The sequence below is a fragment of the Lissotriton helveticus genome, chromosome 3_1 (assembly GCF_964261635.1).
Source record: "Lissotriton helveticus chromosome 3_1, aLisHel1.1, whole genome shotgun sequence".
NCBI lineage: Eukaryota > Metazoa > Chordata > Amphibia > Caudata > Salamandridae > Lissotriton > Lissotriton helveticus.
Window position 1 is genome coordinate 1,753,551,444 of NC_136061.1, and position 12,412 is coordinate 1,753,563,855.

The 12,412-nt window shown below is 47.3% G+C and overlaps 1 protein-coding gene across 1 annotated transcript in view; it reads right to left on the minus strand.

The window, feature by feature from the left end:
• LOC144823759 (discoidin, CUB and LCCL domain-containing protein 1-like) overlaps positions 1-12,412 on the minus strand; it is a 260,003-nt gene that overhangs the window by 134,044 nt on the left and 113,547 nt on the right. Inside the window, exons 5-6 of the mRNA XM_078682569.1 lie at positions 7,537-7,609; positions 2,472-2,605 (exon numbers count right to left, since the gene is read on the minus strand). Of these exons, the coding sequence (XP_078538695.1) occupies positions 2,472-2,605; positions 7,537-7,609 (207 nt within the window). The remainder of the gene's footprint in view (positions 1-2,471; positions 2,606-7,536; positions 7,610-12,412) is intronic.

The following is a 12,412-nucleotide window of genomic DNA, read 5'->3' on the forward strand; positions in this document are numbered from 1 at the left end:
CTTTACTGCCGCGCGGCCAATGCTTGTTTTAGTTTGCGATCCATCTCGGATCCGTAAATACAAAGAAAAAAACCCTTGTGTCATTTTATAGACACATGCATGCATGCATGCTGAATGCCTGCACCCGCCTAGAAAATGAGGCACTGATGCGTCCTTGCGAAAGCCAATCGGTCTCCCAGTTGAGACCTCTGGCTTTGCAACGCTTGTGTCTTTGCAATCATTTAACACTAGTTTAGGTAGCTTGATGGTCCTTCTGAAGCGATTTCTATGTCTGTCTGCATTTTTAGGTCTCCCCTAGGCAGCGCTTGCGCTGTCTCTTCGAGACAGGCTGTATTCAGCATATGGGCATTAAGCTCCACCCATACATTTCATTGGCTCCTTGCAGCATCTTTCGGATTTTTTTATTTAATTGGTTTATTTTGTTAGTAGTTCCTTCTTTTTTCTGTTTAATACCTCCCTCTCTTCTGTTGTTACCTCCCATGAGCACAGCCCCTTTTACATGTAACTCTACTCTACGTTATATTTACAGTTTCAAAGCAATCTTTTGTTAATCACTTTTTTGCCGTAGCTGGCATCGCAGACACAGCTATGCACTCCCCCCTCCCCCAACCCTGACTTATTAGATGCTTCAGAGAGAGACTGTTCCTGCAATCTGCGCCACTAAACTCGCCGAGCAAGCAGCCCTCCCAGAGGCTGAGACAGAGCAGCTCTCGACGTCATTGTTCGCTGGTACAAAGGCGCCTAGCCCTCTGATTGCCACTTCACCCCTTTACTTCCTATAGACTAATAATTATAATGGCCGCCTCCAGCTAGCAATTAAAGGACACCAGAAACTTAAATTCCATGCTTTTCTAAGTAAACGAATAAACATGCAGGCAGTCAGAGTGGATATTTTATGTAATAAATGCTCAGACGCTAAAGAGGAGTAAATGTTATATCATCAGCGGACAGTCTCTGTGGACCGGACACCGACAGGTTCACTCTTGAGTTTTTTCGATTGTTTTATATGCTATGCTTGTTGCCTGCAGCTGCAACAAAACACTGCTTTGACTAAAGAACACTGGTCGGGCTAACAATACTGGTGTCATGTTTGTGATCTCACAAAACAGTAGGTCAGTGGGGAGGAAAATGGCATTCTAGAAACTCAGAGCTCTTCTCAGTTTAGTGTGAGAGGGAAGTGGGCGACGAGGAAGCTTTACTTCAAAACTTGTTGTTTAGCTCTTCATACCCCACATCTGACGATTCTAGGCACTCTCAATTGAAGGTGTAATTACCCTCTTTTTTATACTAATACGATAAGTATGAACATGTGAACATGAGTAGCACGGGAGCGGGGAACATAATTCCTGGATTTGAACCCTTCCACGTTAGACTATCCTAATTGCCACCAGCAAGCGCTCAACTTCCTAACCATGCACACATTTGCAACAAAAAACACAAGTCTGCTGGTTTGCCTTGTCCTTCTCTGTCTCTCTGGCCCCTCTTCCCATCACTCCAGTCTTCTCCTACTTGTCGCTCTCAAGGCTGCCTCCCCTTCACGCTATGCCTCGAGGCTCATCCTCTTCTCGTACCCCCATAATTAAACGGTTGTTGAGCTTTGGTCCATTTGTGTCAAGGGAGGGGTTTACAAACGCAGATGCACAGAGCTGAGCCCTGAAAATGATTGCCATGTAAATTATGTAACACGACCATTTAAAATATTGCAAACTCTTCAAAAGTCAAATAAGTATATTTCTTTAACATGCGGAAACATTTTTCTTAAATCACATCTATTTTCAACTGTGTCCCTGATATGTGTCCCATTCATGTGATCCCTCTTTCTGTTCTCCACTCACCACATAATTTGTCACCAAACCACATATTTCATCTTAACACAATTATACAACACACCACATTAATCCATTCCACGCCACACCACACAATTCCAAATCATGCCACAAAGTTCAACAGCACACCACACAATTAAACTCCACTACATACCGCACCACAACACAAAATACCATTCCACATAATTACACTCCATAACACACAATCCCGCTCCATATAATTCCAATACACTCAATAACACATATTTACTATCCACATATTTCCACTGCACACCATGCCACATAATTTCACTACACAAGTAGCACACCACACAATTCCACGGCTTATAATTCCACAACTAATTTCAATCCAAACCACATAATTCCACTAAACATCACAGACATACACTCCATAACACATGGGTAGAATAATTGTCATTTACAACACCAATAGCTCAAATTCAAGCAAATGCGAGACCTGTTGCATTTCCAATGCTTGTTTAATTTATCTTTCAAGGAGGAATTGCTGATTTTCTATTGTTTTTATCGGCCTGGACATAAAAACACCAGCCATGTCCTGTCAGTAAAACACTGACATGGGGGTGAATGGAATCGGTGTAGACCCCCAAAGCCCTGCCCTCTCGCAACAAACAGATGTCAGCTCACGTTTTCGACTGGAGTCCATTGGCTGCGGCAGCTTCGTAGAGAGTGACGCCCTTCTCCCGAACGAACGTCACCTGCCCCCCTACGTCATCCGATATGGCTCCCGCGTGGACGGCAGCCTTGCAGATCACAGAAGTCTGGAGAGAAACAGGAATGGGTAGAATAAACAAGAGAGAGGAAAGCGCCACGAAGCAAAGCCCTTGAAGCAACGCCAGCATCTTAAGCGCCATCACTCACTCTGCCTCCTTCCACAGCCCTGCTTCAGGACAACGCACGGCCCAGGGCCCGGCCACAGTCGCTCTTCACTTCAACTGTTTCACTTAAGCGTTTCAGCGAAATATTAATGATAGAAGGCGCTATACAAATGCTCACAACATAGCGGGAGTGGAGGAGTCAACGAGATCTAATGTTAGGTGGACACTATAAAATGGTTCGCCTCGGAGCGGTAGAGGAAATATGGGTGTGACTTTGGTGCTCAGGAAAAACGCTTAATTGACAGCAGGGAAATAGGATCCCAGTCCTCAGCCTGCTTCGAGCCAGCTGGAGGGAGTCAGGGGCGTGAGGCAAGGTCAGACTCAACGTTTATTAAATCTGTGGCCTCGCTGCTGAGACTGGGAGGGTTGAATGTACTCTTGTGAAAAAGAGGTTATAAGTAACAATCAAGGGACAGACACTACTAGAACGTCAGGCAGGAAAGGCTGGTGGAGAGGGTGTGGCCCAACGGCCAGAGCTGCCGACTCTGGAGCTGGAGAACCAGGCTCGAGTCTCGGCATCGGCTAAACATCCTGTGATTCTGGGCAAATCACTCAAAAATGAATGTGTCTGTCTGTTACATGGTGCTCATGTAAAGCGCTCCAATACCTTCGGGTCGAGTTTGTGCTACATAAATCTGCCCCAAAAAAAGGTAATGATGGTAAATTCTTATTTTTTTTTTCTCCATGGTGATATATTTATTTTCTGGGAACCGCATGCCTGCTCCTATTAAATAGGGGGGTGATTAATGGAAAAGTACAGGAGCAAATCTGTGTGTTTCCAGGGTTGGGGACTTAATGCATGAGGCGAGTAAATATCCAGAAACTACAAAGTGTAAGCAAGTCAAGTTCAAGTTCAAAAAGTGTAAGCATTCACCCTGCTTCTGAAACGTATCTGGCACGAGCTGGGGGTTTCATTTACTTATGCACGGTGCCCCCACGAAACAGCCCCACGATCCTACTTTTAACGCTAAACAGGCGAGCACTGCATTTCCTCCGCCATACAACTTACCTACGGCACCTTAAAGATATAATATTCCTCCAGTGCTCATTCTGTGAGCAACGAGGTGGAATTAATGCTTGAAAAAAAGCTTTTATTGCACGTGTTCCACTTGTGTGCGCGTGACACGGAGTATTAGAATGGAGAAATCCCAGCTCTTTTCATTGGCTATTAAATTTGCGACCCGCAGACCGCTCCTGCGCATGCGTGGATTATCTTGCTGTCAGTTCCCCGGGCATAGCAGGCTAATGGTTAGATAACTCGATGGACTTGAGAAAGACCCCTCGGCCTTCGAGCGCTCTAAGTTACACTGGATCTCAGCTGCCTGCACTGGGGAGGCAAAGATAGCTCAGTGGGTTGAGTCCTTCCTGGCTGACTCAGTATATCACCCTTTTCCGATTTAGGAAATGATTCATTTAATGATGCATACTTAAAGTGCCAAGAAACAGCTGGTGATTGCCTTACATATGGTTTATGTTATAGAGCTGGGTGAGTTTTGGCTTCATTTACCAATCCAATCCAAAAATTCTTTATTTCGGCCACATGGGCCATAAAAGAAGCAGTAAAAATACATATAGATAAAACACAATATATACAATAAAACCAACTGGGCCTGCAATGTTTAGAAAGTACAAGGTAAAATAAGTTAACCTAACATTTTCTTCCTTATTAGCCATGCTGCCATTAGGAATTTAGAAACCGCAAACACAATGTGGCCCAGGGTGTTAGTTTTCAGAACCCTGTAAGCCTGTAAATAGTTCCTGAAGCCCAGGTTCCGGCATAGTGGGGCTAGCCAGCGCCTCCTCGGGCTCCGATAGACATAACAACAGAACATTATGTGCAGATCGTCTTCATCCCTAGCTTTGCAGCATGGACAGAGCTTGTCGCCCCCTGACGCCCATTTGTAGGTAAAAACTTTAGTAGGGAGCGTGCCAAACCTCCATTGCAGGAACAATTTCCTCGCCAGAAGCGGGTAAATAAAATCCATAAAAGGTTCAAAGGCATACGAATTTTTGGATGCTAAAAAACGCCCCGTCAGGGTTCCGCTGTCATATGCATTGGCCATACCAGCAAGGCTTTCATTCTTGTAAAGTTGTGCGAGGGATTTGCGTGAAATCCTTCTACAGCCCTGAGCAGGATCGTCCCAAAGGTCAGGCAGTTTCAGGCTAGAGCATTCCGACTTAATGTATGCCAGCCAAGGAATCTTACCATTAACGTCCAGCCTCATGATGTGTATAAGGTCCTGCCTATAGTGGTGCAGCTCCTCGGTGGTCCATACCCGGTGCCAAAACTTCATAGGTTTCGACCGTAGGTCCTCTGTAATCGACGGAATGCCCAGGTCGAGTCTTAGAGGGAGGAGTGGTGTGCCCTGCGGGAGAGCAAGTAAGCGTCTAAAGAAACAGTTTTCCACCCCTACCATAGCCTTCCCAGCTTTGTGACCCCACAGCTCACTGCCATACAAGGCAGCTGCCTTCGCCTGGGTCCTGTACATTTCCAGAGCCGGGCTAACAGGTTTAAAAGTAGATCTATTGGACACCCTGAGGAGTGCGCCCGTTAGCTGGGAAAGTTTCAACCTGGATCTTGCTACCTGAGAGTCCCATGTCAGATTTTCTTGTAGGGAAACCCCCAGATATATAAAAGTGGAGACCCTTTCAAGGCTAGTTCCCCCCAATTTTGGATTGGGTCTGGTTTTGGAAGGGGGGTTGAAGATCATGAACTTGGTTTTATCCGTGTTCACCTCCAACCCATGTTGTCGACAGAAGTGGCCAAAACCATCCACAATCCTCTGGATCCCCATGGGGGATTTGGAAAGTAGGAGGGTATCATCGGCAAACATTATTGCCGGAACCCTCCTTCCTGCCAAAACCGGGGCATCATTGTCCCCAACAGCGTCAAGGTGTTGGATGACACTGTTGATGTACAGGCAGAACAGTGTCGGGGCCAGAACGCAGCCCTGTCTGACACCTCGGTGGACTGGGAATTTACCCGAGGGCTTGCCATCCCTCCCACACCTCACTACCGCAAAGTTGTTCTTGTGCAGCCTAATGATGATTCTGAGGAGGTGGGGGGGAACTCCTAGCTTCTGAAGAACCTCCCACAACTTCCCCCTTGGGACCAGGTCGAAGGCTGACCTCAGGTCCACGAAGACCATGTACAGTCGACCTCCCTCTAGGGTGACCGTCTTCCAATACAGGAGAAGGAGGCGAAAGATTTGGTCCATGGTCGACGTGTTCTTCCTGAAGCCAGCCTGAAGGGGGCTCATGATGTCATTGTCCTCGACCCAGTCCAGGAGATGATCCAAGATGAGGCGCGCAAAGACCTTCTGGGGCACATCTATAAGACTTATGGGCCTGTAGTTGGAAGGGAGCAGAGTAGAACCCTTCTTATGGATGGGCACGATCTCTGCCCCCAACCACGACTCAGGAATCGCCATACCTCCAAGAATAGCATTAAAAAGAATAAGAAGGTATGGGCCCCAGATGTCCGGATGGTGCCTAAATAGATCCCCGGGTAACCTATCCAAGCCTGGCGCCTTCCCCACTGCTAAGCGTTCTAGGGCGAGCTTCACTTCCCCCAGGGATAGATCCATTCCAGGCTCCTGAATACCCAAGGGCAGTTGCAGCTCTGCAGCCGGGCAGGAACTAGTGTCTTGGTAAAGAGCCCCAAAGTGGTCCTCCCAGACCGCGGAGGCTATATTAGGCTCAATCGCTTTACTAAGATCCCTTGACCCATTGTTTACAGTGATGAAACCTGAACCCTCTCAGTGTATACCAGCCCCGCGATCTCACCAACTGTGGCCTGGTCGCATTTGTTGGTGTCTCTCCATCTCACGAGATGCCCCGGAGGAGCCCCGGACCCCAAGCATCCGGCACTTCTCCCGGGAAAGAACAAGGCACAGGGTACAATAGTGACATTATCCGCAATAACGAGGAGCCAGGGGTCAAGCCCTGAGCGAGGAGGGGGCGACAGAGGGCCAAAGGGAAAGACCTCAGAAAAGGGCAATACCAAACCGGAAGGACAGGCTCCGAGATGGGGGTGAGATACACAGGATCAGAGGGGCACGCCGGAAGGGGGGGGGGGGGTCCCCCGGAAGAGTGGGGCAAGGCCAGACAGGGGAGAGAGTCAGAGAGAAACCCGGGTCCAAGGTTACAGTCCGTGCAACCAAAGATGGATACATAGGGGTCTGAGAGAGGAAGGGACTTGGGAGGGATTGAAGAGGGGGTGGTATACTCCTCAAGAGGGACAGCCCTGAGAGGGAGGTGGGCATCCACATCACCCGAGGATTGGGGCCTGAGAGGGGCACAGTATACCCAGGGCCAGAGTGACTGAAACTGTGAAGAATTGGATACAAAGTGCCTGACAAAACCGGAGAGGAGAATTGGATACAAAGGGCCTGCAAGACGGAGTGAGGGGAGGGGGTGTGATAGACAGAGCGCCAAGTCTTGAGTGGGAGGTGTAATACACAGAGCTAGAAAAGGACAGGTCTTAGGGGGCAGTGGCATACACAGGGTTCGGGGGACATGTCTCGAGGGGACAGGGTGAAGGACACGCAGGGCTCGAGGGGAGTCTGGCACGCAGAGGCCTAAAAAGGCTCGAGTTAAATATGGCGCGATGGACATGGAGTGGATTATTTCATAGTTTTCGTCTCCCCCACACACATGCCGAACACACTGCCAACTCCAATGGCTCCAGCCAGAGGACTGTCCACGGACAGTCGCGCAACAAGTGGTCAGTCACACCAGGCTCATTCACGAGCCTTCACCCACAAAAAGTTCAGTCATGAAGGGGGCAGAAAGGGCGAGACATTGGTACTCACATCTCGGTAGCCCTGGGCCACCTGCCCCCAGATGTCGCCGGCGATCTCCTTGCAGCCCGCGGGGCAGTAGACACTGTAAGACACGGAGAAGCGACACTGCATTAGGTTCTCAGCCACTGCACTAGGGCACAGTGCGCGTGCACGGAGCGCTGCGCCCGCCGCTGCATGCTCGCCTGTAGTGTGGTTGCAGTGCAATCCCTGCAGATTTAGTAGACTGTCTGCAAACAGCATCTCCTATGTGTGGCAGAGCCGAAGAGTCTCAGAGTTGTAAATGGAAGGTGTGGCGCAGCGGCCAGGGTGCCTGACTCCGGACCACAGGGTGCATGGTTCATCCCCGGTTCCGGGGACAGATTAGCCCAGCACCATGTGACTCTGGGCAATCGCTTGCTTAATCTTCCCAACGGCCCCCAGCGCCGGGACAGTAGGTAGCTGTGCGCTTTATGCTGGTATTCATTTCATTTAAATATAGTGCTTTCCAGCATAAAGCACACACGTGAAGCAGTGTAGCGCCAAGCAGCACCTGAGTAACACTAATCACCGTGCTCACTGCACTCCCCTTCACCACTAAAAAGTGTATTCAAGGTGCAATTAGAGTAACATCCACAGAGTTAAGTGTCGAACAGTGTGCCTACAATAGATTTATACTGCCAATCTAGGATAGTTTATCGGGTTGTAGTTCCGCCAGCACCTTGGCAGCGTAAACCCAGTTTTCTTTACATGTCACGCTTTCAGTTTTTTTTCTGTTAGCCTACACCTAGAGCTGTTTACTTTGCCGGGTTTAGACCAACTTATATGCAGTCTACACCCAGTTTTATTTACACTGCACATTTATTGTTTTCTTTACACTGTACACAGTATTTTTATTGCACGCTGCGGGCCTGTCGCCAAAGGCCCTTTTGCCGTTACACATTCTGCCATTCGTAAAAATCACAGAATGTGCAACAGCAACATAGATTTTGTTTCTAAGTGCTGGTCCCATTTTGCAAGTCTTGAAAGGTCTTCCAGCTCGCAAAATGAGTTTTGTGATCCAACCCCAATCGCAGTTAGGAGGGGTTATGAAATGGACACCTTTCCAAATTGCAGTCACAAAGGAATGTATGAATGGTTTGCGTCCACAACTGCAGTCATTAACCACTGATCAGTAACCAACACCTTGAAGGAGGCGGTAACTGATTCACAAGGAGGAAGGTGTCCGCTGGGGGACACCGTCCACACTATGAATTTTGTCTGCAGCCAGATGGTCAGCAAGCAGTGGTCCAATCCAAGGTACCAACAGCTATTTTTTTCTTCTCTAAAGCAGCACTGATTTCTTAAAGCAACTTGCATTATTTAAAAAAACCCACAAAGTTTCCTGTTTGGAAATAGAAAGGAATGGCATTTGGTCAGCTGTTCTTTGCAGGCCCTCATCCCTGTGTTCGTAGCCAATCACAGAGGTTGTACATAGTGGCCTGTCTAAATAATATTCATTAGCAAGGTCATTCTGTGACTGAAGAATTTGCGAGGAGACACATCAGTGCTTAGGTTGGACTGCAAAACCAGTAGCAGGTCTCAAAACGTCAGTGCGCAATTTACTATTACTTTTAAAACCCATCTCTTACTTGTTTGGGCCCCTTGTGCTTTGGTTAAAACAGCACAGCGTTATTTTCACTGTATCCTTGGTGTTTTTACGTGTCCGCCCTCTATGGTTTACATTTATACACATACCATCTAGTGTATAGGACACTTATAGTCTCGTTTTTATCACTTACATAGCGGTATGTTTACAGTGCTTACCAATGTTTGTTTACAGTGCTTACCAGTGTTTCAAAGTGCATAACAGGTATTGTTTACAGGGTACACCAAGTCTAATTCGCACTAGAAACCCAGTGCACTTTACCTTGTTCCACCACTCTTGTTCATGATGAACCGCCCCTATTACACAATTTACAGTGTGCAGTGTACGTCCAGTATTGTTTGCAGTGTTGCCCCAATGTTTACTGCATATGCCCAGTGTTGCTTAGAGGGTACACCCAGTTTTGTTTACAGCATACATCCAGTGTTGTGAACAGTTGACACTCTGTGCCTAAACTTTATGCCCAGTGTTTACAAAGTACACCCTGTGTTGTTTACACCGTATACCTGGAGTTGCATTCAGTGGAACCTAGTTTTGTTTCCAGAGTACACGTTTCCAGTGTACACGTGGTGTGGTTTGCTGTGAAAGCCCAGTGTTCCATCAGTGCTTACAGTTTCCTTTCATTGTTTACAATGTACAATGTGTGCCTTCACAGTGTACACTAGATATTGTTGACAGTGATTACAATTTACAGCCAGTGATTATGTTGTACACCCAGTGCAGTTTAAGGAATTCAACTTTACAGTTTACCTCCAGGCTTTGTTTATAGTGTCATTACCTCCAATCTTGTTTACAGTGTCATTACCTCCAGTCTTGTTTACTGTGTTGTTATCTCCAGTCTTGTTTACAGTGTCATTACCTCCAGTCGTGTTTGCTATGTCATTACCTCCAGTCTTGTTTACTGTGTTCTTACCTCCAATCTTGTTTACAGTGTCATTACATCCAGTCTTGTTAACTGTGTTTTTACCTCCAATCTTGTTTACAGTGTCATTACCTCCAGTCTTGTTTACTGTGTTGTTACCTCCAGTCTTGTTTACTGTGTTGTTATCTCCAGTCTTGTTTACAGTGTCATTACCTCCAGTCGTGTTTGCTATGTCATTACCTCTAGTCTTGTTTACTGTGTTGTTACCTCCAATCTTGTTTACAGTGTCATTACCTCCAGTCTTGTTAACTGTGTTTTTACCTCCAATCTTGTTTACAGTGTCATTACCTCCAGTCTTGTTTACAGTATTGTTAACAGTGCAGGCACAGTGCTAACTCTTTACATGCTTCTGCCTCGCGCCTGACTGTATCTGCCCCAGCCTCTTCTCCCTATTCAGAGATGCCCTCTTTCCCTTGCGAGCCGCCATCTCTGCTATTACATAAAGCTTTGTACTTATGTAAAAAATGGGCACATTCTTATTTTGTGTTATGTTTGCAGCGTGCACATTAGGAAATACAGCAAACACGTTTTCCCCAAAATGTGAGCTCACCTCACGTAAGATGTATTTTTGCAAAAAGCAGCTGGCGGAGTGCATGGATACTGCTGTGCTGTATATGGGATACGGAATGGAGCAGGTCGACGTGGCCCAAACTACATTCAGTATTTTACATCTACAAAGTGCCCTGTTGCTATTCCAGAAGCAGAAAAACATATTGCGAGAGCTTGATCGGCCATGTTTGCCCTGATGTAAAGCTTCATAGGGTGTGATCTTGTATGTAGTATATGGCACACTCGGGCCTTCCATTTAGTAGAAGGGTCGGTGACAGCATAAACAAGAGCGTCATAGCACTTGGAAAAAGTGTAAGATACAGAAATAGAAACTATCTAAAATAACAGGTTATGACATCACATTGTGATTATACAAAATTAGGTTTCTTGTATTCATGCAACTTCATTAGCTTCTTGTGACATTAGTTGGGCACTAATTGATTTCTCAATTTGGGCACGCTCATCAACTGGTTCTGGGATCTCAATTGCTGGGTTGTGTTAGACTGCTCGCCATTGTTGTTAGTAGACACTTGCTACGTTTCTAGTTCAGTAGTACTTCGCTCCAGCTAATTTAAAAGTAATCTGATTTGAGTCTGCTAAACATCTCAGTAATGTCTTTGTTGGTGGATGGATATGGGTGCTGAAGGATTTTGCTGGGTTTTTATTGAACTTGGGGGCTGGTTGTCCATTGCGCGGTCTGTGCGGATTGTTTTCTAGCCCTGAAGCATAGAATATGAAAAGAGTGATGGATGGAACGCTTGAATTCATCTATACCACTAATCATTACTCGGGCTGTATCCCAGTCCATCGTTATTTTGCACCCATGGCAAACTTGAATGATGAGCCCTCTTAACCTGTTGGCTGCTTACGCTTTTTTGAGGCAGTGCGGCCGTTTTAAAAAACGGGTGCGGTCGCGTCGGCCATTGGCCGACGGCAGCACCAGCGAGGTAGTGCTGCCGTCGGCCAATGGCCGACGGCAGCAGCCAACGGGTTAAGGGCGAAACCGGTACTGTGTTGCTTGTGTTTGCTGAGGCGCCCTCGACTAGGGGGCGCCGCGCGTACGGCAGAATGCCGGTGCCAGCTCATGGGGCTGTAGAAGGCGGCATATGACGCAGCCGGCACCAGCCTACAAGCAGCGCAGGCATTGGTCGTTAGGTGCGTGGTGACCCGAAAGCGATTAAACGCTTCCAGGTCACCTTAAAACTGGTTAGTGCTGGACCCTTGCCCCTTTAAAAGAGGCGGAGGAGTGGTGAAGTGATCTCTTTCACTGCTTGCCTCTCAGGAGCCAGAAAGCTGCTGGTTGCCCCCACTGGACATATTTAATCCCTTTTTGTCATGCCCACCATCCCTTAAGGCAGTATTTTTTTGGCTGATGCTAATGTTTCTCCTTTTACAGGTTACTAAGTTTTTTCCTTTTCAGCTTGCAGGATTTAAGTTGATAAGGTTGTGTACTGTATGGTTCACGCTCATTTGTATCTAATCTCTTTTTCCTGCAGTGGAGTCAGTGTTTGTCGTACTTATGGTTGTGTCCTTCGTCTGCAAGTGTGGTCATGATTAGTGGAGCATTTATGGTCCATAGAAGGCATCCTTTTTACTTGAAATAGGTGGGGACAGCTGTCTCTCAGGTCCCTTCAGGGGGTGCTTCCAGCAAGTCGGCCAGAGGGTGAGAGGGTTGTGGGGGTGAACGCCACCTGAAGGCCTTTACGGCCAATCCCTGCACTGGTGCATGGATTCCAAAGATAGCAGCACTGGCGGGGGGTATGGTATTGAGGGTGTAGGGGGCCCGAGATAGG